General features: G+C 41.1%; 1 protein-coding gene across 1 annotated transcript; it reads left to right on the top strand.

The window, feature by feature from the left end:
* Nucleotides 1-555: 555 nt before the first annotated feature.
* APBA2 (amyloid beta precursor protein binding family A member 2) lies at nucleotides 556-26,828 on the top strand. The gene is made up of 12 exons (XM_026052377.1): nucleotides 556-1,545; nucleotides 3,790-3,870; nucleotides 4,480-4,516; nucleotides 9,401-9,546; nucleotides 10,813-10,848; nucleotides 11,648-11,734; nucleotides 15,895-16,080; nucleotides 19,133-19,312; nucleotides 19,554-19,766; nucleotides 20,368-20,487; nucleotides 23,985-24,125; nucleotides 25,533-26,828. The coding sequence occupies exons 1-12, from the start codon at nucleotides 589-591 to the stop codon at nucleotides 25,602-25,604; spliced, it is 2,256 nt and encodes a 751-aa protein (XP_025908162.1). The 5' UTR covers nucleotides 556-588; the 3' UTR covers nucleotides 25,605-26,828.

Genomic DNA, 26,828 nt, shown 5'->3' with positions numbered 1-26,828 from the left:
AGTACAAGAGGGATGTGGAGCTGCTGGAGAGAGTCCAGCGCAGGGCTACCAGGATGATCAGGGGCCTGGAACATCTGCCCTGTGAGGAGAGGCTGAGGGAGCTGGGCCTGTTTAGCCTGGAGAAGAGAAGGCTGAGGGGGGACCTGATCAGTGTCTTTAAATACCTCAAGGGAGGCAGTGAGGAGGAGGGGGCGGCCTCTTTTCAGTGGTGGACAGCGATAGGACTAGAGGAAATGGCCACAAGCTGAGGCACCAAAAGTTCCACAGGAACTTAAGGAAATACTTCTTGACAGTGAGGGTGACAGAGCCCTGGAACAGGCTGCCCAGAGAGGTTGTGGAGTCTCCTTCTTTGGAGATCTTTAAAACCAGCTTGGATGCAGTCCTGTGCCATGTGCTCTGGGTGACCCTGCGTGAGCAGGGGGRTTGMACTAGATGACCTCTGAGGTCCCTTCCAACTTTAAGCATTCTGTGATATCTCTGTTACCCATTAACATTGTTAATCTCTGCCAGTGACCTTTTCCTGACTGTGTGTTTCTGATCTCCCTTACAGTGATTGCTTAGAAATGATGGTTATATAAGGTGCTGGCTATGGCAAACCGGCAGCGTCAGAACACGGCCGCCACCATGCTGGAGCAGCGGGCGCGAGCTTGTCCTGCAGCCTCACACAGCGAGGACAGCGACCTGCCCCTTGAAGATTACACAGCAAAGGAGGCCGAGCTCACAACCCTGGGACAAGGAAGTCCCACTGCTGTGCACCACGAGTGCAATGATCATAGTGGAGATGGTGACTCCAGCTCAGACTATGTGAATAACACCTCTGAGGAGGAGGACTATGATGAAGGCTTGCCAGAAGAGGAGGAAGGTATCACTTATTACATTAGATACTGTCCAGAGGATGACAGTTACCTGGAGGGAATGGACTGCAATGGGGAAGAGTATGCCCCCCATGAAGAGCACCATGTTGAAACAGATGAGTGCCAGGAAGCTGTAGAAGAAGAATGGGCTGAAAGTAAAATCCAGCACCAAGATGAAAGTGAAGTGACAGACAGGCAAGAATGGCAGGAGGGTCAAGATAACAGTGTTCAAATTTTGGAGGATGAAGTATCTTCCTTGGAACTTCAAGGCCAAGAAGAGAACATAGAATATTGTCAAAGTGAAGGTGGCTATCCGGACTATTACCCAGCAGAGGCCAATGGAAATTCACAGGGAGTATCAGTATACCACTCTAGAAAAGAGGATGCGGAACTGGAAGAGCAGGAAGAGGACATTGACCAGATCGTAGCAGAAATTAAAATGAGTATGAGCATGAGCAGCATTAACAGCACGGCCGAAATGAGTCCAGAGCACACGGGGACTGAGAGCTTGCCACATGACTATAAAGAGACTTGTCCCAAAGGGGAGGCCATTCACAGTGCTACCAGGCACGAGGGGAGGCCAAAGTCCCTGAATATCCCATCTGCCTCGAAGCAGAGTGGGGACATGCCCAGAGGCTTTAAAACAAAGTCGAGAACTCCTGAGGACAGACAGAAGTGGCCGCAGGAGCAGGTATGAGGGTCTCTTTATGCAGAGGCATGTAGAGGCACTGTGAAATTGTGAAAGTGTGACATTAGTTACCCAGAGCAATACTTTAACTTTTTTAGTGTATAGTGCACTCTACAGCTATGCAATTATCTTGTGACTTTAGAAAAGTGTGCTGGATGTAGTTAAGTTAAAGAACGAGGAAAGAGGGGTTTTGCATTATTGGTAGGTCCTGTAAACAAGATATTCCAGATACATGAGACAAAATTAGGTTGTTTGCACTGTGTTTCCTTTCTATAACTTTTCTGCAGTGACACACTGGAGAGGAAGTTAAAGTTGTGGTTGAGCACTAAGATAATTGAGGAAATTTATTTCCAGTAAGAGCTCCTCTTCCATTGCCTTAATGGCCAATCACCTTTAATTCTTTTTGTTTGCAGTAGGATGCATACCAAGGCTAGGTGCTGTGTATATTAAAAGCTAGTGCAAGAGGCACTTGCATATTATTGTGTTTTTGTATGAGATTGGCATATCTTGACCTTGGCAGCCACTAACAGTATTTGGTACAGCTAAAACATCAACAAAATCCTTTGACAAGCATAGGCAGGAGCCTCCCAGCTGCCCTGCTGCTGCTTAATCTCAGTGAAAGCTAAAATGACAGTTCTGCCTGGATGGTAGAACATTATGTAGCGCTCTTAGGTGAACAAAGATTCTGCATCATGTCATTATGCTAAAAAGAATATCTGATAACAAGTTAAAAGCCATCACAACTACCTTAAGTACAGTAAGAAAGCTTTGCTAAACTTTCAAAATTTTACTTTCATTATAAATATGATGAAAGAATAAACAAGTTCCATTAACATTTGAAAAAGTTAGGACTTGCTTGCTGTTAGCCAGTAGTTTGGATTATATCAAGTTTAAAGCAAAGGTCTGATTTTAGAATGCTAAGAACAAAGGCAAAAATGGGTGCATTTTATTGTTAAAGTCTCTTTAGAAACCAAAGCAGGAGGACTAATGCCAGGGCAGTAATATCTTTAAATGATCTCTATGTATTCATTTGGCCCTGACACTGGACCCAACCCTGGACCCCATATCGCACCCGAACCTGGACCCAACCCAGGACCTGACCCTGATCCCAGCCCTCATCCTGGAACTGATCCTGGACCCAGTCTTGGACCTGACCCATTTCTTTACAGGAAGTGCTCTCAAAAACCCCCACTCACTCCCCACATCCACACATTTTTTAAGAGCAAAGTATTAATAGATGTGCTGGAGACAGAACATTTTGTGTGTATAGAGATGCTTGAAGGGAAGGGAGCAATTCGTGTACCTACAAGTCTGCCTCATTAGAGCAGGGAGATTCTCCTAATTGCATAGGAGAAACATGGGAAAAAAACAACTTTGCCATCATACACAGACACCATCATGCACAAAAGTGTAAACCATTTATGCATTTCTTTGTAGGGGTGATGTATCCCAGCTCATAACCTTGGAGCCCAACTAGTACATGATAATAACATATATACTACATATATGACTAGCCAATAATAAACAAGTCTGTTTCTGTATTCCTGAAGTCTTTCCAAAACAGCAATTCCAGTAAATTCCAGTGCTATAAATGACACAAAAATGAAATGTGGTCCAAACATATAGTTATATTTTACATTAYGACTATATGGATTTACATATGCAGCTACCACCAGAAAACATAATTGGTTTTATGATCCCCAAGGATCATAAGTACATTAGCTAAATGAGAACATCTAAATCTAACTTCTGAGACAGAGATGCGTTTCAGTGGTGTTTGCAGCACACAGGGTGTGCTCACTAACCCAGTCAACCAGCTCTTTCTTGATGTGCAGGTGCATTTTCATTTCAGTCAAGTGTGTGATAATCAGCCCTGACAGAGCTTTGAAAGAATTAAAATTCTGTGCTATGTAGTGGAGCTAACATATTTGCTGTCACTCTTTACAAATTAATCTGTTTTCATTATTACCATGTCATTTTACCTGCTTAAAGTATGCTTGATATAATCCTACTATTTTAGGGAGTAACTTATCATTGTTATGCTTGTGTTATTAAACCTGTGGATATAATCTTTCCCCAGAATATTTATCTTGTTGAAGTCTATATACATTTTTTGAATGTATTCCGTTAAAATAACATTTTCCAGTACAAAAAGTTCTTTGTGCCATTGACTTCCTCTGAAATCTGTGCTTTGCTTTTGACCTTTTGAAAGTCTGGCTTTGAAAGTCTTTCTGTGTTTTCTCATAGATGTGCAATGGTTTAGAGCAGCCAAGGAAGCAACAACGTTCTGACCTCAACGGCCCTGTCGATAACAATAATGCCACCGAGGTGGGTGTCTGGGCCAGCCCTCCGCTCGCACGCGTCCCGGCAGCACGCAGTGCCCCACGCCAGCCCTCGCTTGCTGCCACAGCCACGTCGCCTGGCTGCCCGCAGCACGGGCTCAAGCCCAAAACGCTCATCAAGAGCGGCGGCATCAAGAGGGAGAGCGCTTCACTTCTGCTTCCTTTTCACTGGTCAGAGAAAATGCTAAAGATGCAGGAGGAGGATGAGCTTAAGGCTGCACAAAAYGAAGTGAAATTCAGGTTTAAAAGGAGACAGCTGGTATCTCCAAAACTTGTAACGTATTTAGCCTGTGGCCTCTAACAGCAGCATAGAAGACTGTTCTCCTCAGCTGATGTTTTGTGCAGCTGAACCTACTTAGAATGCTTAGAGATTTCAGGTTAGAAGTGCTGTGTAACAGGTAGCACTTAATCACTATAACGTAATACGCCTCACTATGGTATGCTATCCATACAGTGACTGTGCTGAAGTTATACAGAGAAAGGTGAACATTTTTTAAACAATGTTCAGCTATTTAAATATAATATGAATTATAGTTAAATTCATGAAAATTATTTTGCTCTATTTATACCATATGTTATTTTTCTTTCCTAACAGACAAAGAAAGTGTCCTCATTTCCAAGTTTTGTTGATGGTAAGTTTTACATGGTTCATAATTAGAAGAGTATAAAACAGAAGCAAGGGTTTTAATATATTGTAAGAATCCAATTCTAAAATCCAGTCACACCTAAACCACCAATTTTGTTGGTTTATTTAATAAACTACCAATTCTGTTCATGATATAACACTTTCATCCTCACCTGTGGCAATGGGAGCCTGGTGGCCATGAGCGGGAGGAGCATTTTGGAAGGATTAAAGTGGAGATGGAGACAGCTACGAAGCCGGAGTGCACTGGAGAACTTGTAGAGATCTGCCCTGCTCTGACATACTCTTCCCTGCAATGAGAATGATAAATGAATGTTAAAAATTTGATTCCTAATGCACACCTCTAGAAAACCTTACTGCCATTTAGAATAATGCACCTGTTCAATACATTTTCCCCTTATTCCCTGATCTCATCAGCTTGACTAGCAGCTTCTGTTTTCAGTCATTTCCTTCAAGAGCCAGAGCAAATGGAAAGTTCACAGATCGCCCACTTCTCATAGATTGACATCCGAAGGAAATTACACAGAGTGCTTGACATGTACTGGCTAACAGGCCCTAAATAGAGGTAAATTAAATATATTCCCCAGAGGCAGAGGAGTCAAGAAAGAAAGCTGATGCTTTATAATACACAGCTACTGGTTGTAGAGTGGACAACAGTAACGGGAAGGCAGCATGATTGGAGCAATCTTTTATAAAAGGCTAAAAAAATGTAAGTAACACTTCTCAGGGCTTGCAGATAAAATCAAATGTTTTCATTGTATTGGGATAAAAAAGTGATGTCTTTTTCTTTCTTTAACAATCAGTTCACTACTGCCCTGGCAGAAAGGGATCTGAGGACCTTTCAGAAAGCATAAAACATTTTTTTTCTAGTTTTCCTTTTCTTGATTTTTTTTCTTGAATATAAAATGGATATGAGAGGATAAGCTGTCTGTTGTTTCCTGTTTTCTTTCTATTGCATGTATTATACAGCATTTTCTAATATAAGGAAGTATTGAGCTCATGGTAGGTAATAACATTACTGTATGAGTCCAAAGGAAAAGCACAGTTATTRTTATTAATTCATACTTAGAGTCTCAAAGGGAACAGGACCGCACTGTCAGCCAGCTAACACTGCGTGTTTGATGATCTTTGCTGAGCACAATATTTTTGCACATGAAGTACAGACATAAAAATAGACATCACAGTACTGAGATTGTGTCCCTCTGCTATAACACTTGTTATCCTAATTGGTATTTGCTATTCTGACTGTTTCAGTAGTCCTGCCATTACAAGCCTGTAGTGGTACCTAGAGCTGTGTTCGGGAGTTATGGCTTTTTCCCTGTCTCTTTCTGGCCTGTCACCACAAGTCCCATTGCCCTGCACAGTCAAACAGGGGTGGAACAGGCAAAGCAACCAAAACAGGGAACTGGTAGAGAGACACCCAGCTCCCTCAGGTGTCCTGTGCCCATTTGCTTTGTCCCAGTCCCTGCCTTTGTCCGGCAGTGCTGGGTGCCCTGAGGACTCAGTGACTTGGAGGGATGTGAGGCTGCTCAGCGACAAGCTAARTACTCTATACTCTAAGCACAGATCCTAAGGGCTGTCTGACTCTTTGGTTAATGTGATTTTTAGATAGATACATTTAAAAGTCCCTCAGAGAGATTTTAAAAATTACTTATGCTGAATTATTGAGTATTCTTTTTCTTATTTTATGAATACAAAAATAAATTTAAAAATGTTTAGATACTGACATAGTTTACTGATCTAGAAATATGTTTAATGTGTGCTTATTCCATTAATAGATCAGCAGAAAACCAAGTAACCTCTATTACATTGATAGGATACTGCAGAAGTTTACAGGTAAATTTTTCAGAAATAGTTATCTAATGTCTGAATCTCAATACCCAATACAAAATCCCAGTCTTTGTTCAAGCCAAACTTATCTTCAGCTTTCAGAAATATTTCTTGTTTCCTTCCTCACTAGTAAGCCTTACACTTGCTTACAGTCAGGGGCACACTTAAGTGCTCTGATGAGCTGGGACCATGGCCAAGTCTGCATTTTTGTATTATTTAAAGCTGTCACAAAAAAGAAGAAAAAAAAATAAAAAGCACTTGAGTAACCTAGTTTGACCCTGCCAATTTTCAATACCATTCCTTACATCCTTCCAACAGATGTTTTATCTTACCTGACAGTTGCTTCCATTTCCTTCATGATGGGAAATGTATGTTGGAAATGTTTTCTGCCCAGCACACTTTCAGCTTTTTGTACTAGCTACTGCTATAACCATTTTAAAATGCTGTTGTGGAAGACGCACAGCTTGCTAGGATTTGTTGCTGATATAATGATTCTGCAAAACCTGCCTGTTAATGCCATAAAGAGGCAGTATAAAAAAGTAGACTTTAAAGAATCCAAAATAATAAAATCCTAAAATAATAAAATTGCTCAAATTATTCCCATTTTGAAGAAGCTTTAAAGACAAATTAGTTAAAAACATTTTTGCTGTCAAAAAATGGCCAAGACATGAGAAGCAGTCTTGTTCCTTTTGTAATAGTCACTAATTTCACAGAAAGTAGGCTCATCTGTTTGAAATAAACAGCACTGCTTTTTTATTTTTGCTGGCAAATGCGGCAACAATTTAAGTAATTTTTTTGCTTGACAAACTAATGACTGTAGAAGAATTTGTATCAAGAATTTCAAATTTGTTTTGCTTTATAAGTAAAAGATAACACAGGAAAGTTAATCTAAATTAACAGTTAAAGAGGCTTCTTAGGCTGATTTAAACATTACGGGGACAGCTGTATTTCAGAGTTAAAGCAACCTTGATTCAATTTAGCCTGATCTACTTGGCCTGAAGCAAATGAAGGTAAACTAAATTAAAGCCACTTTAATTTTAGATGAGAGTGTTGCTGTAGGTATTTAATGAAGTTTAACTAATCCACATTAAATTCACATTCTTAATTAATTTCTCTCTTGAAACAAGATACCTACATGATGCAATATTACTGTGTTTAGTTGCATGCTAAAAGAGGTGGTGGCATATGAGAGTTTTGGGCCGGAAAAGACATAACCTGAATAACATCAAAAAAAGTACTTTGTAAAATACATTGTCCACCTACAGTAAAGAGCAATGGTGAAAAGATTTAAGGAAATGGGATAAGTGCTACAGCAAGGGAACTTCTGGTAGAATTTTCATTTTGTTTGATTTCATTCAATCAATTAGTACTGCAGAACAAGGATGGTATTTTGAGATATTGAAAAACTTGGCCTTCATGAAGAGTTTCAGTGACTTTAATTACTGGATTCCCAAGGGCTTGATTGAGGTTTCTCACACTTGCAGTGGAAATTGTCATGCTATTTTTCATTCTTCCCAAGATGCTGGGAGTTTTAGATTTCAGAGAATTCTGTTCTGAGTTATAATGAGGATGCAGACATTCCTAGATTGTGATGGAAAGCAAAAGCTCCTCCTGCTGTATAGAATTATCCTCTGAGGGTTTGAAACTGCAGTGCTTCCTAGCAAAAGAAATAGCTCCATTTTGTGCGAGTGCTGTTAGTTAGTGTTAGGTCTCTGAAGAGTGTAGAGCTCTTAGTTGTTTTATTTATTTATTTTTTTTAATGTACTTTGATTACTGCATTACAAAGGCTGGTTTGTTTTGCAAGTAACTGATGTTTACAGCAACCAAATGTGAGATCTGTATGGGTGTATGGGAGGCAGCAGCTTTTCCGAAAAAAGAAAGTTAGCTGTTTAAATCAAATTTATTTTCTGTCAAAATACTGTTTGTCTAAAGTCAAACAGGAAAGCACAAGATAGAAATGTTCATTAGGGGATACATGTATATTCATGAATGTAGCATGTTGTTTATTTTTCCTACTCCACATATTAATTTCCATGCTCAATTGATTATAAAGAAGTCAAACTAATCCACTGTACCAGAAACCTTCTTTTTTAATTAGCATCTCCATTCAATGTTTCCTCCTCACACATGAAATGGATGTCCTTCAAGAAAAGGTGTTAGCAGCTTGGCAAGCTGATGGAGTTCAAAGCAAATTCCTTTTATAAAACTGKGGGGGAACTGGGAGTATTTACAGCCAAGGGACTCGAGCCAACTGTGGSACAACTGCTCTTTAGTGTTGATCTAATCAAGCTAGATGTAAAGCTTAGCGACTGAATAAAAGGGAGGAGCGCAGCCCAGTGCAGTATAAATACCGTCCTTTATTCATCTTCTCTTCTCCCTGCCCCCTTTTTCATCCTCGGAAAGGATGAAGAACAGCTTGTGAAATACAAGTTAATGTGAGAGCTGCACCAAAGTCACTGTGTAATTAATATTAAGCACGTGCAAAGGCGCTCTGTTGAACCAAGGCTAAATTWAAAAAAAAAATCAAGATTTTAAAAGTTTCACTATTTTCTTCTCTTTTTTACTTCATATTTTTTTTCTTAATCTTTCCATAAGTTTCTTTTCCATAACTGCCCCTGGTGACTGCCCTGCTCTCAGATGTTAAGTTTCATGGTGGACCTTTGCTGAAGGAAGGTCCACTTTTGTCCCCACAGCAGTAAGTGTTTCTGCCTGAGTTAATGCTTGTGCTCTTCCACAAACCTCTTGCCAAATGTGGAAACACAAATCTGTATTCAAACGCAAGTCTAGTTTAATCACACATGCAAATAAAGTTATGCCAAAGGAGCCTACAAGCATTTATGACGTTGTAAATAACATCAATATGTTTAGCAGTCCAGCACAGCAAACAGTTTCTAAATCCTCAATTTATTTTGCACTGGGTTTCTTCTTCTAATTAGTATTGGAAAAGGCATTAGGACAAGGTTGCTGCAGCCCTAACGCCCTCGTGCAGCCGCCGCTGTCGGTGCTGGCCGTGGCTGGGCCATAACTGTGCCTTGTCCTTCAGTTCCAGGGCCCTGCGAGCCTGAGGACCTCATCGATGGCATCATCTTTGCAGCCAACTACCTGGGCTCCACCCAGCTGCTCTCCGAGCGAAACCCTTCCAAGAACATACGCATGATGCAGGCGCAGGAGGCCGTGAGCCGCGTGAAGGTAGGGACCGCGTCGCCTCCCCGCCCAGCCGAGAGCCGAGCTCCGAGTACAGCGGGTCCTGTGGCTTGTGTGGACCGGGCGCTCTACGTGTCATCCCACCATCCTGTGCCTCATACCAGAACATGTACAGCATCCTGAGAAATGGAATCTGAATTATTCCAGAGGCAATCTGTTTGAAAGCTGTATGAGGAATTTAAGTATTACAGACAAATTGCAGATTGCAATTAGAAAATATTCCAGTGGCAAAACATGGGATATTTGTTTGGGGTTTTCTTGTCATGCCATTAAATCTTTAAACATTGCAAACTGTGGAGATCACTCTGAATATATCAAATACTACTTTTTTAGGGCAAGAAGGTTCATATTTGGATTTAGTGTCATACACTGCCATCAGTTTTAATGTGAACTGTGTAGTATAGAATGCTTCAGACAGATATGCAGCAAAATGCACTTGTTGATTGATAATCCAAGTAGGAGAAATTTCTTTTTTAATCCACATTGGATTAAGCAGATGGCTACACAGTGGTAGCTGTTGATAGAAAAAATATATTATTAAGTAAAATATTCAATTGATAAAAATTCCATCTCACTGAAGGAGCCCCATGTAGAAAAACCATTGTCTAGAGACTCTCTTGACAGATGATGGATTTGGCCTTTAGAAAGGAATGGAAGGCAAGGGGCAGTCCTTAAACTTTCAGACCTTAGAAATTTCTGTTTAGGATGTCGCAATGTTTTAAGGTGTAAGTGGTTGCACTTAAAACTAAAAACTAAACTAAAAACCTTATAAAATATTTTGTGTATTAGTAGAAATCCAGATCTATCAGAAATACTTGACAATTTCAGATAGGCTTGGAAGAGAATTTAACTTACCTTTGGTTCAAAAATGAGATGCAGATATATGATTAATATGACTAGAATATTAATGGAAAACTTTGAGCTTAAAATAGTGCATGTCCTGTCATTTTAGATTGCTGAATACTCAGCAGAGTGCATGTAATGAGCAGCCGTTACCAGACAACACTCTTTGGTATTTTTTGTAATCAGTCAACGAGTTGAATAACCCCATTAAAACCAGTGTGCTTCCAAAGTGCATAGAATACAAACAAACCTTTATCTCCCTTGCACATCCTACCCCCACTCTCCCCAAATTTTTAATTTTTAAGTCTGGATTCATAGTCAAAAGGTTTCCCTGACTTCACACCCTATGTTTTCTCTTTCTTTGTGTGTACATCTGTCTGCACTCTTTTTTTTTATGCTACTCCTCAGAGGATGCAAAAGGCGGCTAAAATCAAGAAAAAAGCGGTGTGTAAACTGTTTTTCTTGAATGCTAATGTTTATTTACATTTTTGTTGTACTTGTTACCCATGGGGTGTTGTGTCTTTCATTTTGGGTCTTCATAAAGTTGTCGCTTCGGTTTCTTCTTTGTTAAGTAGTAGCACACAGGATGGAATCAAATGAACCCATTTTCTGCGTGGTTCCCTTGCTAGAGTGCCTGTCTGCTGCTGCTCTTCTGCTGTAGATCTGTGATTTGTGCAGTCCAGGCAGACAGCCAGAGTTATCTAGGAGATTTGTGTAGGAGATTTGGTGTTTTGTCAGACACCATTTTCTTCAGCTGAACTTACAATGGGTGAATTCTAGGCAGAGCAGAGTGGTGTCACAGAGCGGAGCAGCGGGGGCCTCCTCCCACCTGCCCCGTCCCAGAGGGGCATCCCATGTGGGGCCGCGCTCGGTGTCTCGCGGCGGGCAGGTCACCTCAGCTCTGCTCGTGCTGCCCGCAGAGCTGCAGGCGCCACTGAGGCAGTGGGGAAGGAGCAGCTCCTCTTCCTGCAGCTGGCCATAGACAGAGCGCCCTGGTGCCCAAGCTGCCAGGCCCACGGGCTCTGCAGTTTCAGCCTTAGCCATGAAACAGGAGTTTGCTTCACTCTTTCTGTGCAGTAAACATCCTCTTTGCATGTATTTGGGAACACCTTTGGATAGCTGTCTTTGTAGTGGTTTTACAGTGCAATCGCTTCACATCACATTATGCTCGAAGTGATCAGTGAATTTGTCATCCTAAAGAGGAAATTAAAATTCCCCTTGTAACCAAGTATCTGTCTTTTAGACTTCAGAGGGAGATTCGCAGGCTTTGACTGAAGTGGATCTGTTCATCTCCACACAGAGAATTAAAGTTTTAAATGCAGACACACAGGTAAGTTGTGTTTTAAAAATCTGCAAGAATAATACTGATTGCGCAGCCTTGCATCAGATTGTGCTCTCATAGGCCCTTTCTCAAAGCTGCTGTTACCACTTCTTCCCCTGAGATTTCCAGGGCTATGCAGTGTCTGCTGTGAACTGTTCAACCAGACAACTGGAAATGATTATAACTGTAATTACAAGTGCTCCGAAGTTTGCATATTTTCTCCTTTTTCTTTTTATGGTGGGCCTTTCAGAGAGCTGTAAGAGACTTATTTCCATGAATCTCTAGCATGGCTTTATGGCAGGCTGTGGCTTGGTTATATTTTTCCAGTGCTAGTGCAGTTGCTGCCCTTGTGTAATTGGCCTGTTTCAGCTGATGAGGCAGCTRGCAGGGGCAATCTGCACTTTCTTGCCTTTATCAATTATATGGAGCCTGCTTCTGCAGCGTGCCTGCCATGTTTTAACCCATCTGTAGCTCTGTACAGCTCTCATGAGGTAGTAGTTGATTTAGTCTGTGTGAGTCCCAGTTAAAAAAGAGCCTGTGAAGCTGCTGAGCGGTAGCAGGATGTTGGGTTGGCTCCGTCACCGCCAGCAGCGCAGGGAATGCAGCTGGGCTCAGTTGCTCCAGCGCCGGGTGCTGTGCTTCCGCACAGCCCCCGGCRGCCGCCTCTCAGTGCGTGGGCAGGATCAGCCCTCGGGCTGGCCTCACGCCTGCTCCTCACCAGGGCAGCCTCCTCGGGGACAAATGTGCGGAGTCTCTKATAGATGAATGGTCCTAAAATATCTTCTCACTTGTCAGGCTGTGTGATTCATGCTGCCACAGGTCTACTGCTCTTGAAAGCTGTGGAAAAATATTTCAGCTTTTCTTTCCCAAGTCTTTGCTCAGTTTCCAGGGGGCCGCACCAGGGGAGTCTGAGAGAGGCTTCTGCAGAGGAAGGGAGATTTGGGTAAAGGAAAATTCAGGTGGGAGAAGATAGACCAGAGGCTGTAAAGGAGAGGCTGCATTTATAAGAACAAATATAAGGATAGCGGGAATGGATGGAAGTAGGAGGAAACCAGGGGAAGGGATACCAGGAGGAAACCAGGAGGGAAGGAGTAGAGAAACAGATGGGCAGAGGTGGAGGGATTCATGGGAGAATAACAAGGGAGAGACTACTACACATGTTTACGGTCACTGTAATATTATTTGCCTTATTCCTAGATGTAATTGTACTAGAAAGTAAAAAGATAGAAGGGAGGGAGGGAGTGATTACTTTTATCCMTAGGGAAGAGGAGAAAAACATCAAGACCTTTGAGCACCTCCTCGGTGATAGATAAGGAGAGGAAGAATTTCTTGGCAGGTGAGATTAAATGCATTCATTTTGCTGGGTCCATTCACTCTTGCGAACATTGCATGTATGATTACACCCTTATAGAATACTTAGTGCAGACTGCTGAAAAGCAATTATCTCTGCAGAGCTCCCAAGACCCTGCTGAGAGATGTCCATTATAAAACATTTTTCCATAGCAAGAGAATGGCTGTAAAATCTACTGAGACCCTGAAACCCTTAGAGATACCCCCCCAAGCACCTCTTAACCATCATCACATTTCATAGTTTAGGGATAAGCATAGAACATTTTGTTTCAAGACAGAGAAGAATTATTAAAATCATTTTATGGTAGTGATTCTTCCCAGTGAGACAAGTGGTTCTAAGAAGCAGTCATTTAGGGTATTTTTCTACTTCTGTCAGGTTAAATTCTGTAATTTTTAAAGCCATTACTCTTCTTAACTTGAAAAATATCTTTTTCTTAAGAGATCTGTTCAAGAAACAATCACCTAGTACCTGTCTGTTTATATAAATGATGAGAAGATCTCATATTATTCATACCCCATAATGTTTTTTTTAGGGAAAATCAGATATCAAGAGAAGGCCTTCCACAACAAAGATTTCAGTCACAGGTGTTCTTTACAGTTCCCCTGGACTGTGCCAGGGCTGAGCAGAGAGCCCGAGCCCCAGGCTGCCTTAGRGAGGAGAAGGTTTGGGGCAGGCTGTGTTGCCAACAGGCTGCTCACCCGCCTCCTCCCSGTGCTACCTGGTTGCCATCCATTCGGCAGAGTTAGGTGAGAAACGACCTCACTTGGCTCCGTGATTATGGACCTCAGCACAATGTCCACATTCACACTGAGAGACACTATCAAAGGGGGAAAAAAAAAGAAAAGGCTTTCTTAAGAACAGGGAAGCAGTAGCCTGCAGGCAGCAGGATGCAAAATAGAGGAGATTTAAAACAACAACAACAGCAACAAGAAAAACCCCTACATTCAAGTGTTCTGCAGTTCACATCAGAAGTACCCAGAGTGATATATCCAAACAGCTTTTTTAAATTTTATTTTTATTAAGAAAAAAAAATTGTTTATAAAGGATTCTGAATAAACCTTTATGAAGGTACAAATAGGTAAAAGATCAGTGGAAACAAGTAAATCATTCTGCCTGTCTGTACAGTCCCAATGTTTCACCTTTCAAAGCATCACTCTAACAGTAACACAGGCAACGCTGCATTCTTTTTTATTACAGTAACATTATTTGCACATATTGAAAACCTTGTAATAAAAATAGACCACAAGTTGTTGATACACAGAAATTTATTCATGCTAAATGCTGAATTCACTAATTAAAAAAAAATAGTACAAGTTGATACCCAGTGGTACACAGAAATGGTTCTAAAATGCCCTTGAAGGCGCTTCCTTGTGGGAAGTCACTGTTCTTTCATAGAAGAAAAGAATGATAGAAGCATGAACTGGAGTTCAATAATAGAAAAATTTAGAGGAAAAACAAAAAACAAAAACATAATATCTGAAATAAATTGTGTTTAGTGACAAGACATCCTTCTCTGATGCACTCAGTTTTCATTTGTCTGAGCTAATTCAGGACTTAATCAAAGCCATTGTATAATGACATATTCCTGTGAGGAAAATGTCTGCAAGTGGTAGGCTGGGATTTCCCTGCTAATATCAGAAAGTGGAATAGAGTTTAAAAGGCTAAAGTAATTAAGAGTTGCAGAGCTCAGGGATTTGAGCTTGATGCAAGAAGTTTCAAGACGCTTCAGACCTGGTTCTCTTCAGTTGTTTCTCATGTCAGAAATGGTCACTAGGAAGGACCGTGGGCCGGTTCCCATTTAAAACCAGTCTTGGGGACTAGGAGCTGGGCGAGTTCTCCTGGCACAACCGAACTGGCTGCCTGGTGGCACTGACTGGAGGAGGACGTTGGCTGAGTCCAACCTCATCAGATGGCATTATGCTGGTAAAACCATTTCTGACCAGGTGGACGATACCATCTCTGCTGATACCATCAGCTTTTGAGCAATGAGCTGTTCATCTGCCTGCAGCCTCCACTGCCTGTGGAGTGTGGTCGGACTGCAGCAGTTCAGCACGGACACAAGCAGAGGCTAATTTTGGCCAGCTGTTACCTGGACAGGGTCAGATCTAGCAAGTCCTTAAAGCTGATTTCCCTCTTCAAGTGGCTGGATAAAGCATTGACTTTACCCACAGGTGCCAGTTAAGCAAATTGGGGAGTATTTGTGCGAGCCTGCACACTGGACTAAATCCCTTCACAGACAAACTGATCTGAGCTATTGAGCAAGTAATCAAAAAAATATTAGAAATTCTAACTTTAGAGAAGGTGAAATACTGCCTTCATAGCCCTTACCAAAGGAAGAAAATAATACCTTTGCTACATCTTACATGCGATTGCTATTGCAGGGCACGATAAAGGAAACAACACAGAAAATTACAATATAACATTTGATCTACAGGTAACTTTGCAAAAACCAATTTGGTCACTTTGAAATGCATCTGCTTCATTCAGGAAAAACAATACAAAAATGAAATGTAGTTTTCCAACAGCATGAAATTGTTTGTAAAATATTGGCATAGATCTTTATTATTACTTGGCAGTAGCAACCATGTAGCCTTCGCTGAGGCAATGCTTCCCCTGAAGCCACTTTATTTAACAACCACTTTGTCTTTAGCCTGGGTTCAAGTCAATTGTTTGACTGATGTTGGATCTGGTCTGTATAAAAAGAGTCTAGAGCTGTTGTCATTCTCAAGCAGTAGGCCATCCAGGAGGGAGAAAATGCAACATGTGTGGAATAATAGCAGGCGTGAAGAATGTCTTTATTTCTCCTTGCTTTATGCAGGAAACAATGATGGATCATGCCCTGCGTACAATCTCATATATTGCTGATATCGGTAACATTGTCGTTTTAATGGCRCGCCGCCGCATGCCAAGGTCAGCTTCTCAAGACTGCATTGAAACCACACCTGGTGCTCAGGAAGGAAAGAAGCAATACAAAATGATATGCCATGTCTTCGAATCAGAGGATGTAAGTAAAGTGAAATAATTCTATTTATACAATAGATATCATTTAAAGAATCCCTGAAATTACACACAGTCTCTTGAATGAACTTTTGGTGTCAATATCCTTTTCTGATGGAAGCCGTAGCTGATCTGTGCAGGGACTGGCCAGTGTTGGTCGCTGTTCTTRTCTGCATTTTCTGTTCCCACAAATYATTCACATCTCCTTCTTAGTCCCAAAATATCYGCTCTTCATTCTCACCAGACTTGGCTGTTCTAGAATCATTTGTGTTCTTTCAACAATGTTTCCCCAAATGTTTTCTGACTTAATTATTTGGATTTGCTTGACAGACCAGTGCCATCCATGGCCAAAATTAATGTACCATGTATCAAATCGATCATTCTGGATTGGATCMTGGAGTCCAGCTGTTTGGTGCATAATGACATACACATTTCTCTGGATATCCAGTGGTGTGGAAACAGATAGATGCTTTTTCAAACTGAGGTTAAGTTGCTGAGATCATCTTCTACCAACCTGGCAGGCCTGGCACAAAGTTGCCCTTTACACATTCATTCCCTTCTGGCTCACTAACCTGAGGGTGTGCACTATGGGACTCGCTCTGCTGACATGTAGAAATGCTCCAGCCACTTTTTTTCATTTTTTTTTACCTCTAGCAGATTTTGAATTACAGCTTTTGTCCAAATGCAATGGCTAAGAAAGTTTAGTTCTCTGTATTTATAGAAATTTTTCTTCATAACCAGAAGACTTCATCAATTTTCAAATAAAAGGCTAGAATTTATGGGAAGAATTCTTTCAAAACAACAGCTGTACAACAGAAAGCATCATTTTAGTCATCTTGTGCCATCACATTCTGAAAATGCAACACCATATTAGCTCTGAAACACTCTCCATTAAAATTCCCTTTTAAAAGAAAAGACCACATCAGAAGCCAGGTTCTGAAATGGAAAAGCTGAATGAGYCCAGAGCCGCATTGGAAACACGACCGGAGCTGCAGAGCGGCTCTGCGCGGCGCCGCCCCCTCCCCATCCGCAGGACGTGCCGGCTGCCCTSCCCGGCCCTTACCTCTCGTGCCCCACACAGATGAACTTGCTTTGCTGCTCTTGTCTCTCCACGTTTGCTTTGGTGTCTCAATAGATGATATTTGCATCCAATGCTGTCTGACCTGGAGACTTCAACTTAGTCCAAAACATGCATGGGAAAAAAAAATCAGGCTAGTAAAACTGAAAAGAATAAGACAGTTGAGAAACAAACAATAGGCTGAACTTAGCATTTCTGACCATCATTATATAGAATGGCTTTGAATACAATTTCTGTGATATCTAATTTAAAAAAAATTGTAGTTCATTTGTTCAGGTAGTTGAACCTTACAGGTTGCTTATTTGGTGAGCTAAGCAAACATTTTCATTATTTTAAAGCAGTTTGACCCGTGAGAAGATGAAATTCAAACAGTTTGACAATTTGTTTTTGAGACCGTTGAGTGGAGACTACTGGGGAAGGCAAAAAAGTGAAAACAGAGAAAGCAATTATCCTGGAGACAGAAAATAGCAAAAAAGGAGTTGATGAGAGAACTGGGGACAAACTTTAGTAATTTTATGTTGTAAAAATATTCTTGATGACTTCTGTATTGTTGATATTTAAACCACTTGATATATTGATTATTATATGTTAATTATGAGGAGTTGAAAAGATGTGTTAAAATAAGGAATTTCATGTAACTGGTTAGGTTTCGTATATCTCGATTGCCTAGAATTATTTTCAAATTATACAGGTTGATTTGGTTTGTTCCAGCTCAGAAGAAAAAAAAAAACAAACTTGTCAGCATCAAAAGGAAACAGGGAAGTATCTGCTCAGTGGGTTGTGAAAAGGAAGGGGTAGATGGTACCGTGCTGTCCAGAGGAGCAGTGTGCACTCACTGCTGCACTCACCAGCTAGCTGGCTACCTGCTCTCTGAGAAAGTGCAGCATTTCCAGAATAATTTTTTTGTTTTGTTCTGTTTTAATTTTGACACTTGTTATTTTTAGCCAGTTACATTGCAGAATACAATTAGCTTCTTTTCAGATCATTGCGGTTACTCATATTCCATGATGACAGACACAGTTCCTGGAAGGCACAACTGCATAAAACTGAGCTGGGCCTTCTCCTGCAACCTGCAGCAGACTTGGAACAGGAGAATAAGAAATTGCCACTGAGGGGAAAACAGCTGAATAGAAATCCTCACCTCTGGGGCTGTTTCTCTGCAGCCAGTGCCATCTAGTGGAACTAGAAAATAACTGAAAGTGCAAAGTCAGTAGTATTGCCATGATCCCGGTTACCTTTCATTTTATGACYAATGCATACATACATCCCAACATCGATGTCTGTTAATGCTGACTCTCACTACAGTGGCTACTGTAGTGGGCAATGACCAGACTTCCATCCTGTAGGCTTGATAGACGTCCCCAAATGATCCAAGCCGCGAAAGTTTGTGAGGAGCTGTGCTTACCTTGTCAGCCGTAGTCAAGGCTGTCCACGTGCTGGCGTTGAGGCGAGCAGCAGTTGTAGCAGTGCTGTGGGGCTCGAGGGCTGTTGCAGTGCCCTGCRTGGTGGCAGGCATGGCAGAGCAGGTGGTTTGCTGAAGCGCTGCTCACAGCGCTGAAAAACGGGTGAGAAGCAGCAGGTGAGAAGGCAGCCCAAGGCAGCCACGCTAATGTGTCCGTGGAGGCCAGCAGGGCAGCGGCGCTCACCCCTCGTGCACATCTGCAGTGGCTGGAAGCGGAGCCTGCGGCAGCCTCTCCYCTCAGGCCTGGTCTGCATCTGCACTGCCCGTTGGGAGGAACGCAGGGATGGCGCCTGGTTGCGTGCTACTCCAAAGGCCTGAGGAAAGATCAGTTCTTTCCAAATGGAGCTTGCAGGTTGTTTTGGGATATAAAGATTGCTTTCCACCTAACTGACCTTAAGTGGCTTGGTGTTCGGAGTCTCTCAGTAACTTTGCACTATGCTTTGTTTTGACTCTCTCGTGGCCTCAGCAGTAAGCCCTGCACAGACCTTTCTCTGAGCTGTCTTTTGTTCCCTGCTCCAGGCACAGCTCATAGCTCAGTCCATTGGTCAGGCTTTCAGTGTGGCTTACCAAGAGTTTTTAAGAGCCAATGGAATTAACCCAGAGGATCTCAGTCAGAAAGAGTACAGCGACATCATCAACACCCAGGAGATGTACAATGATGATCTCATACACTTTTCCAATTCAGAAAACTGCAAAGAGGTAAATTAATATCTGAATTTCATATTGATCCTTTTTCTTTTCTTTTTTTTTTCAGAGAGAAATGTAGTTCTTGTGGAAATGTATTTGCATTTTTTAAAGGATGCTTTCTACATCCGAGACACATTAGTTTATGAGTACTCTGCTGCTAAAATCATCTTTATAAGCTTTTAGAATTATAAAATTCTTTTTATTTGCAGGGTGTTTATGCTTTCACTGACTTTGCTTGCTTGTGTCTCTGCAGCTCCAGCTAGAAAAACAGAAGGGAGAAATTCTTGGGGTAGTGATTGTGGAGTCTGGATGGGGATCCATTCTACCCACTGTCATCCTGGCTAACATGATGAACGGAGGCCCTGCAGCCCGTTCAGGAAAACTAAGCATTGGAGACCAAATTATGTCCATTAATGGGACCAGTTTAGTTGGTCTTCCTCTTGCAACATGTCAAGGGATCATAAAGGTACTCAAATTTACAATGTAATTATAATGTGTACTGTAAACCAGCAGAGAGATGATATTCTGTCAATAGGATTTTCATATCACTCTGAAAACCACCTAAACTGTCATCAACAGAAAATAGCATTAGAAAYGTGGGTTCAAAGATGATAATGAATCAAAGCTTAAGAGCTAGAAAATTTAGCTACAACATGGTTACTGGGCTATAAATGAGGTGAGGTCTCAAAAAGCTGCCCAAATGCAGTTACCTCGGGCAGCTAACTATATGCTAAGCTTTGGACTTCCCCACAACATCCAAACTAAAATCTGAGGATTCCAATCTGCTCTGCTTCTCTTGGRCTCCATGTAGGCAAAAGTGATGGAGGCCGAGTGAGAAGCAGGTAGGCTACAGCCTCCAGATGAACCTCAGGATGCCGCATTAGGATGCATCATCTTCAGTCAGTGAAACTAGTGTCAATTCATATGTACATGGAGCAACAGCAGAAAACTAATTAGCCAGATTCTGGTGTAGAACAAGCAGTAGTCAAGGTTTGGCTGTTTCTCTACTAGTGAAAAAGCAAGTTAAGATCTGTTTCAGAAATATTAACTCCTGGAATATTTTACAGGGTCTCAAGAATCAGACACAAGTGAAACTGAACATTGTTAGCTGTCCTCCAGTCACTACTGTCCTCATAAAACGGCCAGACTTAAAATACCAGCTGGGCTTCAGCGTACAGAATGGAATTGTAAGTTTCTGTGTTTGGTCGTGGCAGATTCTTTTTTTTTTTTTTTTTTTCCCTTCAGCACACCAGCACACTGGGAGTTCTTTGCACATTTTCCTCTGTGCGTTTGGGAACTTGTTCTTGCTATTTAGGAGTGCAAGCTTGCAGGGCCTGCAGCCAATAGAGCCCCGAACATTATGTGCATACATCAAGGATATTGTCACATATTGATATAAACCCCATCGCTGAAAGCCCTCATCAACTGTGATGATCTTTTGTTTGCTTGTGGAGAGTGTCTGCCAATTGTTCCTAGTAGCTACAACCTTCACAGCCTCTCATCTCTCCCTGGAGCTTCTGCTCTATATCTTAAACTTTATTTGCTGGCTAAGGCCTTCATTCCATGCTTTGCTTGCTACTCAGAGATCARTTTATGTTGATGTACACCCACATTCTGCGACCTCAGTTTTCATACTCTGATCCATTCATGAATCAAAACCTTGTAATCAAATCTCTCTCAAATCAAATCTCTCAAATACACTGAATAGCAAGTGAGAGGACTAGAAGAACACATACTGCCATTCTTGAGAGACTTTCCCTACATCATACACAAATTATAATACACATTGGACAGTGGACAATTCTAATAAAYGTATAACTGTCAACTAACAACAATCTATTAGTGTGTCAGGGCTGCAAGGAAAAGCAGTATTACTGAAACAGGCATCTGCAATTTCTGCGTCTTAGCTCTGCTTCAATTTTTCTTTTTTTTAATATTTGTACATACTAAGATTCACTTTTTTCTTCCTCTTTACACAAGTAATTTGGCTTATACAATAACAGGCAAAATCCTGGAAAGTAGGCAGGGGAGAGGAATTGTCCTTCTATGGCTAAAGCTAAATCCTTTTTGTTCCAGTAATGGTACAGGCTGCACCCTTTCTAGGAAATCTCTTTTCTGTGTGCTGCCCTTTCCCCACTAACATCATCAGCAAGGAGGAGAGTGAGTACGAGAGCTAACACTTACCCAGAGCAGCTCAGGGTCTTGCACTCCTGGTTCCTCTTTCCCAAGCCATTTTGTGGTACTTTTCCAAAGCAAACCCCCTGGTCAGCACTAGCTCCAGTAGCCACCTGGCCTTTTCTGAGGCTGGCATGCGCATTAGGGGCTGCCTGTTGCACAGGTCCATGACATCTCCTCTTCCTCCAGTCTGGGAAAAATAATGATCAGGCTACCTATGGAGGAAACCACATCACAAAAAACTGTGGGCTCTGGGTCCGTTTGATCAAACTTGTTGTAGACTGAAGTTGCTGGATCTCTGTCTGCCATCCCTAGAAGAGCAGCAGGTAAATATAAAGGGCTTTAACGTGGATTACGGGTCTWAATGTGCTTTAGGCAACAGGTGGCTCATTAGCAGATTCTCTGCTCCAAGTTATTATTGTACCTACATTTTAAGTGTTCCTTGTTTAAGATTACGCTGGGGTCACAGCAGCATGAGGATTGCTGCTCGGGGCCTCTGTGCAGCTGCACTCTCTGCGCTGGTGCGTGACCCAGGCTGACAGCCTGTTGAAGCTGAGGTGTGAAGTGTTTGGTTGGGATTAATGGTCTCACATCTGAGCAGATACAGTCTGTAAAAGCACAGAGCAATCCAGGGGGAGCATTTATTTAGGGGGCCCCACTCAGTGCTGTGCAATAGAGGTGGGTCGGGAAAGGGATCCGAGCAAAGTGGGCAGGAAGGAAGTGACGTTCCCACACGGGCAGAGCCGTAACAGAGCCTGTGAGACGGCAGGTATTTTATCTTGTCCCAGCTAAGCATCTCCTATATGCTTCTGTAGGCCGAGGCGCTTTCCTTTCACACAGTTTTTGCTCCATCTACTGGTCATGTTCAGCCCTGGGGAGGACCTGAAGTTCAGTTAAATTAGTATTTAGACAGCAAAGAGCACAAACATTTACCAAGTTTGTGCTGTCTATCCCTCATAGATAACCATAAAAATCCCTCATAGATAACCATAAAGGAAAGCCTTGTAATACATTTCATTTATGAATAGTCTGTGCTTGAATGTGAAAGCCAATGAAAAAAGAGAGAAACATCTTTTTTTTTACACTGACAGATAAAAATACAGACAGATCCTTCCTCAAACGCAACCTCTCTGGCCATTTAAGATGCTTCACAGTGCATCTCTGTGGTAGTTTGACATTTTTAGTATTTTAAAAAGCCAAGTTTTCTRATTGCTAGCAACCATTACATGTTATGATGGGTTTGAGAAGTGATGATATCTTTTGGTGGCTCAGTGTTAGCACAGGGCAGCAGTAACCTGCCAGAATGGATGTTCCTGACCATCTCCTCCCACTAGGCCTCTCATTCTGTGAGCACCTGGTCCYGTTCAGCTGCCTCCACTGGTGACATTTCTGCTGCTGCCTCTCATCCTGTCCATCACATAGAGCCRTGACAGCAGCGAATAGCTACAAACAACCCGCGCGTGCACAAGCACTGTTTGACCTCTGTATTATTTTGACAGGCATCAGGAGGAGAACTCAGGATAACAGAGCCGGGGTTGTGCAGATCCCTGCTTTGCTTTGTGCAGTGTGTTTAGTTCCTTAATAGGGAGGTTCAAGTCGTGTCTCCGAGAGCACTGGTGCTGCAGGGACACTCTGGGGAGCCTGCAGCTCTCTGGACTGCTGGTACCAGCTCTGGAAAGTTTTAGTTAAGGAGCAGCACAAACACAAGATGTAACACATGAAAGGTTAAATTTGCAGAAGCTCCCCTAGCACAAACAACACAGTTTTTCTTCATGGCTCTAGAAAGCTCCTGCTGTAGTTATGCTGCACATTTATAAAAGGACTCTTAAAACATCATGCAAAACAAAATCTGAATGTTGTACATATATATGAAAGAAAAGCAGCAGCAATGGTGTGTGACTGGGAGGCAGACATAAGGCACTTTCAGCAACTTCTGAAAATGATGCAGACCACTTCTTTKAAAACTGTGATGCTCTTTAAATGCAAATASTCATCTCTAAGATCCTGTCATTTACTGACATTTATGAGATTTGTTTACCCTGATTCCACCTTACAGTCTTGTGCTCAGACCTCTTTTCAAGTGACCCTTCCTCCAAGAAGGGCCTCTATCCCTTGCCTAAGGACTCTTGGTAACTCTACCTAAAAACATAGCAAAACTAGTTAAAATTTAGTAGGTGGTGGCGGTTTTATTCCTTCAATATTCCTGTCTCTACTTTTATTTAAAATTTTTAAGGCAAAATTACACAGAATTTAAGGACATACACCTCTCCCTGCATGGCTGCTGTGTCACCGTTAAGGGCATTTCTGTGGTTTGTACAAACAAGATTTCAGTCCATAAAAATGAAGGTAAAAATTATAATCTGTAATATTCTAACCTAGCTATTATAACCTGTCTTTGGAGTCACTAAAGTCTCACCTCTCATTACTAGCATCTTTTATCTATTAAACTTTAGCAAGTGCTACAACATGACATCTCTAAACTGAAACCAACTTTAATTTCTCTTGGTAGATTTGCAGCTTGATGCGAGGTGGGATAGCTGAGAGAGGAGGGGTCAGAGTAGGACATCGGATTATTGAGATCAATGGACAAAGTGTTGTTGCAACTGCTCATGAGAAGATAGTACAAGCATTGTCCAACTCAGTGGGAGAGGTAAGAAAACTATTAAATACTTCATCAAATAATTAAAACTATTAAATGAATATATACAGTATATTTTTGGTAAAAGAAAATTAGCATCTTAAGTATTAAAACTAACACATCAATAAATCTGATTTGAACAGTGACAACAAATCAGCAAAACATATTTTGAAAAACTGGATGTACATTCACTGTTTTTACACTCATTTTCCAAAGCTCCTGGCATGATTCTGAACTTCAACTTGTTACTTGAATTAAAGCAATCAATTAAAGGAAGAAATGACTCACGCATCTTAGCTATAAAAATCTCCTAGCTTATCTGTAGAGCTTCTGACATAGAAAGAATATTCAAAGAGCTGAGAAATTCAAACTAATATGTATTTTACTCCTTTTATTTTCACTGAGCATTTTCCACTTACCTTGGGGTAAGTTAAGACATCTCTGGTACTTTCAGAAAAAACAGCAATTGATGAACAAGATCCTCTGGTCCCTACTGAATTTACTGGCAGTATCAAATATGACTCTGGCCAGATCTTCCACTAGCTCCTTTGCCAAAATCACAGTTAACTCTTTTTCCTGTGGAAAATAGTACTTGAAATAGAATAGAGCATGAGCATGCAGGCAGGAATAGAACTGCAGATTTCACTAGCACCTGCATGCCTTAAGATATCTCTTTGGTGCCCATCATCTCACTAAACACACAAGCTCAGTACAAAACTTCTTTTTGCAGCATGAAGAATCCAAGCTATCGAGGCGGCATGTGGCTCTGCAGGGGCTGTAACATATTACATTCCTGGCCATGAAATATTCTGATAGGTTATTACAGCTSTTACTGTGTTCTTGGTACAATTCCCATTACCTGATGTCTTTAATCTTGCTGGTCAGTAAAATCCCTCTGCTGCTTGTCACGATGCTGCTTGTGAAAAGAACTTGGATATACTAGTCGTGAGAGAACCTGCTTTACCAAATTCTGACTGGACTGAAATAATAGAGAGTAAAGTTCAAGTTTTGTATTCAAAATTTCATACTCCACTTAAGAGAAATTAGGTATTAAATGCCCCTCCCAAACGGTCATTAACAGAAAATCTAATTTTATTTAATATCGGAGGAGCAGTATGAATTTCCAGTATGCTCTCTTTTCGAAAAGGTTGTGGTTGGAAAAGCAACCGTTAATGTATAGATATCCTTTTAACATTCTTAAATAACCTGTCAGTTCATGTCATTCAAAAAAAGAAAAACAAACAAACAAAACCAGCTTCTCCAAACTAGAGAACTTCAAACCAGAAACTTCGGTAACACTCACATCCGCCGGGAGCCAGGGGAGTGAATGCACTTACACCACTGAGACACAGATCAGGACATACGGATTATTCTGAACTAGTAACAATTCTTTTGATTTTTGTGTAAATCGATTGACAGATTCACATGAAGACTATGCCAGCTGCCATGTTCAGGCTTCTCACTGGGCAAGAGACACCCCTGTACATCTAGCATGAGACTCTCTCAACAAAATAACGATTCCATCAAAGCTGAAGCCTTCACAGTTGAAGAGAATTTTGTATTTTGTATGAATGAAAGGCTTGGAAGCTGGACCTGAGGGCTCCGAAACCAGGAACAGATAGGTGTCGCTGCCTTTTCTCTCCTTCCCTTTTCTTTCTTTGCCAAAAAGTGATGAGAAGAATGGTCAAGGACAATAATCACTGACATAAAATCTTTGTAAAATATTTAAGTATTTTGCAACATCTTCTAAGCATCTTCTTTTCTCATAAAGCGTAAAACATATTTATTTGTAACCCTTATGTGGCGTGGTGTATGTATGTCTGTCCTGTTTGATATCATGGTGAATGTGAATATCTGATGAATGAGACTGCAGGAAATGGCYGAGACAAGTGATCTGAGAAAGTTAGGGCTGCCTCAAGTTTTTTTTAAAAAAAATCCCAGTCCCATAAAGTGGTACAGTACTGATGGCATTGTATAATTCTAAAATTGGTACCTAGTAGATGGTATTTCAGTGGATAGGAATGTGTGCAGTTAAACTTCTAGATTCTAACGTAAAGCAAACCACTGTAGTACTTGGTATTGTTATGACAAGTGTAACCTGTTTGGCAAGGTGTGAACATAAACATGTAAAAGTGTTTCATATGCTAAATAAAGAATAATTGCCACAAGATTAAAATCAAAATATTTATTTAGATACATATTTATTTTTAATGTTTGTGATTTTTATGATTTAACAGAACTATTTCACTGATAACTTATTGCACAGTTTGTGTGATGTATGTGTTGGGCTGTTTTCTTTTGTTTTTGCTTATTACCTTTTTGTTCAAACTGGGAAAGCCATGCTTACCTGTTACTGTCTTTTATAAAGCATCCTTATTCCTGAGGCAATGTGTTCTGAATGTAAGTTGTTCTGACAAATGAGCTAGCACCATCAGCAGTATTAGAATGTGTGTAGATTAAAAAAAAATAGTAGAAAAGTTGTATTCCATATGCGATAAATGTTAATTGATGTAACTTTTTGTCTAGGTTTTTTTTTTTTTTTTTTTTTTTGGCCAAGGCCTTGAAGAAAATACACTGTGACTTAAGAAGCCTTACCATGCAGCAACTAAAAAGCTTTAGGATGACTGTACTTCAAGGACTAATGTGTGTTGCATGCAACTGAACTTAGGAAAGAATTAACTTAGTATCACTAATAAATCAGAAATAATAAAGAAA

The sequence above is a fragment of the Nothoprocta perdicaria genome, unplaced genomic scaffold, assembly GCF_003342845.1.
Source record: "Nothoprocta perdicaria isolate Ctin4 unplaced genomic scaffold, notPer1 scaffold_113, whole genome shotgun sequence".
NCBI classification, from domain to species: Eukaryota; Metazoa; Chordata; class Aves; order Tinamiformes; family Tinamidae; genus Nothoprocta; species Nothoprocta perdicaria.
This window is presented reverse-complemented; position numbering and strand designations above follow the sequence as displayed.